Raw genomic sequence first — 4,115 nt, forward strand, 5'->3', positions numbered from 1 at the left:
GAATGCCACAAATTCTCCTAAATCACTCGTACGCACAATTTAAGAACAAATCTGTGCGTACGAACGGTTCTTGCATGAGGCCCATTGTGTCTAAAAAATGCTGAGTTAAAACCATTTTAAATTAAAAGTGTTGGCCATCTTGAATATTTAAATCCAGAATAGTTTTTTTTTATTTGTAAACGCTCCCTAAAAAACTTCTTGGTCAGGTCACCCCTTTAAAAGAAGTCTAGCTCCACCTCTGCCATGGTGTGACTGAAACAGAGAGTTGCTGTTAACCTGACATGTCTTTAACCAGTTGTATGTTGTGTTGTACAGAGGAGGGGCTGCACTGTGTCTTAATGCTCAGGGAAGAAGAAATGGTGAAGCACTTGTTCGTTTTATCAGTGAAGAGCACAGAGATTTAGCCCTGCAGAGGCACAAACACCACATGGGCAACAGATATATTGAGGTAACCTGTTATAACACAGCTTGTATTTGATAATTAAAAAGTTAGATGGAAAACTCTTCACATATTAATTTTACAGCTCCATCTGTAAGGTCAAGTACTTTTAAATAACTACCTTTTTTCTGCTTTAATGGCAGGTTTATAAAGCAACAGGAGAAGACTTCTTGAAGATTGCAGGAGGTGAGGCTATTTAACACTTTTAATTTATATCCCAATATTTTTGGTGGTCCTTGTGCAAATGTATTTATGTGTGACAATCATTATGAATCCAAAAACAAATATTAAGTTGGAACCTTGGTCACATAAAGAAATATCTTGTTGATTTAACTAAATAAATATTTCTATCCCAGCCCATTAGGTGTTTTTTGCCATTAAAGAAAAGTTATAAATTAAAGAACTAGCAGGTTGGCACTTAGCAATGCTAACCAAAAAGCTAGCTTTGCTAAGTGCCAACCTGCATTGCAGAATATTAAAAACACACACCATAAAAAAATTAAAAAAACATCTGTGCAGGAGAGGTAAGAAGACCCTAGAGTCCTATCAAACCACTTCCCCTACGCTACAAAATCAACAGCATGCAAACAAACAAATCAAAACAGCACAAATCTATGCAACCGTATCACACACCATTTGAAATAAACATCATCAGCTTCCCATACGCTAAACCCCTGAAGAGGAAGCAAAATGAGTGGAAGCCAATGCTAACTACTAACTCAAGGTTAAAGATGTGTGGTGCATCTAAAGATGTCAAGCTAACAGTTTCCAAAGGTAGCAAAAAAAAGTTAGCTCTGCTATTAGTGGATTAGCAGAACTGTGCCAACCACTAATTTTTATTTGTTAAAGTGGCCCTGTAGGAGAAGCACCAAGCTAGTCAACAAGTAGACTGATTGGCATTGTTGAAATTTTATTCATACAACGATGTTTAAAAAACAACAAATGTATCCTCATCAAAATATGTTCAAATTTAACAATGCAATGATGATTTATGAAAACGTTAAAGTGAAGTTTACACAGGGTCCAACACAAGAAAAACAATTCTAATTCTATTTAAATCTGCAACACAAACTGTCATGAATCCAAGTTTAAATAGTTTTGTTTGTGGGGCCACAAAGGAACCTCCAATGAGGCGGCAATGTTCTTGTCGCGCGAGGACCAGATCATCGTGAGGATGCGAGGTCTTCCTTTCGACGCCACGCTCGGTCAGGTGCTGGACTTCTTCTCGCCGCAGGAGGAGCTGAAGGAGACGTGTCCTGTCAGCGGAGGGAAGGATGGCATCCTGTTTGTCCGCTACCCAGACGGGCGTCCCACCGGAGACGCCTTCGTGCTGTTTGCCTGTGAGGAGCACGCTCAGTGTGCTCTGAGGAAACACAAAGAAATGCTGGGGAAAAGATACATAGAGCTGTTTAAAAGTACGGCAGCTGAGGTGCAACAGGTATAGAACATTGAAGTTCTTCTTGCTTTTATTTATTTATTTTTTGTCTTTTATCACCCTTTTAAATACAAAAAGTGTTTGTTGGTTCTCACCTGAAACTCTGAACAATGTAAGGGTGTATCTCTAATATCCTGAGGAATTATCACAGCTTTATAGGTGGAGACCTGCAGAACAAGATGCTTTCATTTCATGTGTTGGTACACAGTTTCTCTGTCTAGATTTTCTCTTCCTCCTTTGTGTCCTGCACTTGTGACATGCAGTCATAGATTCATTTACCTATCTCTCAGGATGGATGAGCTTACAGCCCTCTTATATATCTATGCAGAGGCTAACCCCTCGTTTGTGTATGTGTGACACTGTGGAGCTTTATCAGCCTTCTCCAGAAATGCAAACAAGCTGGTGTCCTGTTGGCTATGGGCCAGCTCTGGTTGAGTTTAAATGTTTTTGTGGTGTCAAACATCCCCTCTGGTTTTTTTTAAATGCTATTTAAATTTTAAGTATTACATAAATGTGTGAAGTTTTCATATTGTTTTCCTGTTTTTTTCTTATAGTATTCTGCAATCTAATTACTTCGGCATTCTTTGTAATATTTAATCCATTCCTTTTAATGAAATGTTAATTAAGGAGATAAGTGATATAAATTAAGTTTTTTGCAACATTTATGATTCTTTAAAACACTCACCATCCTTTTCAAATATTTCCCCATAAAAACACATTAGCCTAATATTTCTTCAAAAACATTCTTTTTGCGATCTGTTTTAGCATGCTTTATCTATTTGGTGTTCTTATGTTGACTATTTAGCTAGAATTTGCTGCTTTTACTTGTAGGATTTAGCCAACTTAAAATTTTTGTACAGTTGTAACTTTTAGCTTTTCGCCAGCTTTAAGATACTTTCAGTTTTTAGCAAGCCTTTTGGTACTTTTTGCTAAATCCTGATTTTAGTTTTTAACAAATTTTTTAATGTGTTTGAGCATTAAAGCATTTAGCATTTTTTTGTTGCTTTTTAGCTAACATACTTCTGACTTTTAGAAAGCATTTTGATTCATTTAGTTATTATAAACTGTTTTACCATTTTTAGCTGTTTGGCAGCTACTTGATATTTTTAGTTTGTAGCAAGCTTTTTGCTACCTTTGGCCATCATTTTGCATGTTCTTAGTTTTTAGCCAGCATTTTATTAGTTCTGGATTTTTATTACATTTTGGTTTATTTACTTATTAGCAAGTATTTTGCTACTTTTAGCTTTTTGTAAATGTTCAACTTTTTTTAAAGCTAATAACAATTAATTTTCAAGCTGCAGTAGCTCGGTGGTTTAGGTTGCAGGTTTCTCACTTGCTGTGGCAACCCCAGAAGAGGAGAAAATAAACATTATAATAAAATGTGAATTAGACTATCTTAAAATATTGTCTTTTGTGGCGGAGGCTAATTTAAAACTGTGTGTTTGTGTTTCAGGTACTGAACCGGTACTCGTCGCCCCCTCTGATCCCAGTGGCCCCAGCCCCCCTGGTGTCGGTGCTACCCTCAGTCTCTCTCCTGCCCCCTCCTGGTGGTTTGAGGGACTGTCTAAGGTTGAGGGGGTTGCCGTACACGGCGAGCATAGAGGACATCCTCAACTTCTTGGGCGAATTCACACAGGATGTGAGGCCGCACGGTGTGCACATGGTGCTCAACCAGCAGGTACTAACTGCACCGACACTCCCTCAACTCACACACGTTTTGACACAAAACTGGTAAATAATGTTTGCCTTATTTTTTGTTGTTGTTATTTTCCTTTTTACAGGGTCGTCCATCTGGTGACTGCTTCATCCAGATGATTTCAGCGGAGCGGGCACTTCAGGCCTCGCAGCGGCTTCACAAGCATGTGATGACCAGCCAGCGTGGGGCGAACAGCCGCTATGTGGAGGTGTTCCCCTGCAGCGCCGAGGAGATGGGCTTGGTGCTGATGGGAGGCTCGCTCTCACACACGCATACACACACACACAACCGGAGCAGGAGTGGGACAGGGCTCAGCCCGCCACCATGTAAGTTCAGACGTAAGTGCTGCTGGGAGCTGGGGGTGCTTCGGGACTGCAGGGTAGGTGGGCTCCCCTTGCCCCCCCACCTGATGGGGGCAGGGTTTCTGGTTTCTCTCCAATCTAGAACTGTGGGAGGATAGGGAGACAGGTTCAGAATTGTGTGTGTGTGTGTGTGTGTGTGTGTGTGTGTGTGTGTGTGTGTGTGTGTGTGTGTGTGTGTGTGTG

At 40.1% G+C, this 4,115-nt stretch overlaps 1 protein-coding gene across 1 annotated transcript in view; it reads left to right on the forward strand.

The window, feature by feature from the left end:
- Positions 1-4,115, forward strand: part of esrp1 (epithelial splicing regulatory protein 1) — a gene marked incomplete at its 3' end in the record, with an annotated part of 14,913 nt that overhangs the window by 7,145 nt on the left and 3,653 nt on the right. The window contains 5 exon segments of the mRNA XM_014015631.1: positions 316-448; positions 583-625; positions 1,558-1,877; positions 3,328-3,552; positions 3,656-3,908. Of these exon segments, the coding sequence (XP_013871085.1) occupies positions 316-448; positions 583-625; positions 1,558-1,877; positions 3,328-3,552; positions 3,656-3,908 (974 nt within the window).

This window comes from Austrofundulus limnaeus, unplaced genomic scaffold (genome assembly GCF_001266775.1).
Source record: "Austrofundulus limnaeus strain Quisiro unplaced genomic scaffold, Austrofundulus_limnaeus-1.0 Scaffold132, whole genome shotgun sequence".
Taxonomy (NCBI): Eukaryota; Metazoa; Chordata; class Actinopteri; order Cyprinodontiformes; family Rivulidae; genus Austrofundulus; species Austrofundulus limnaeus.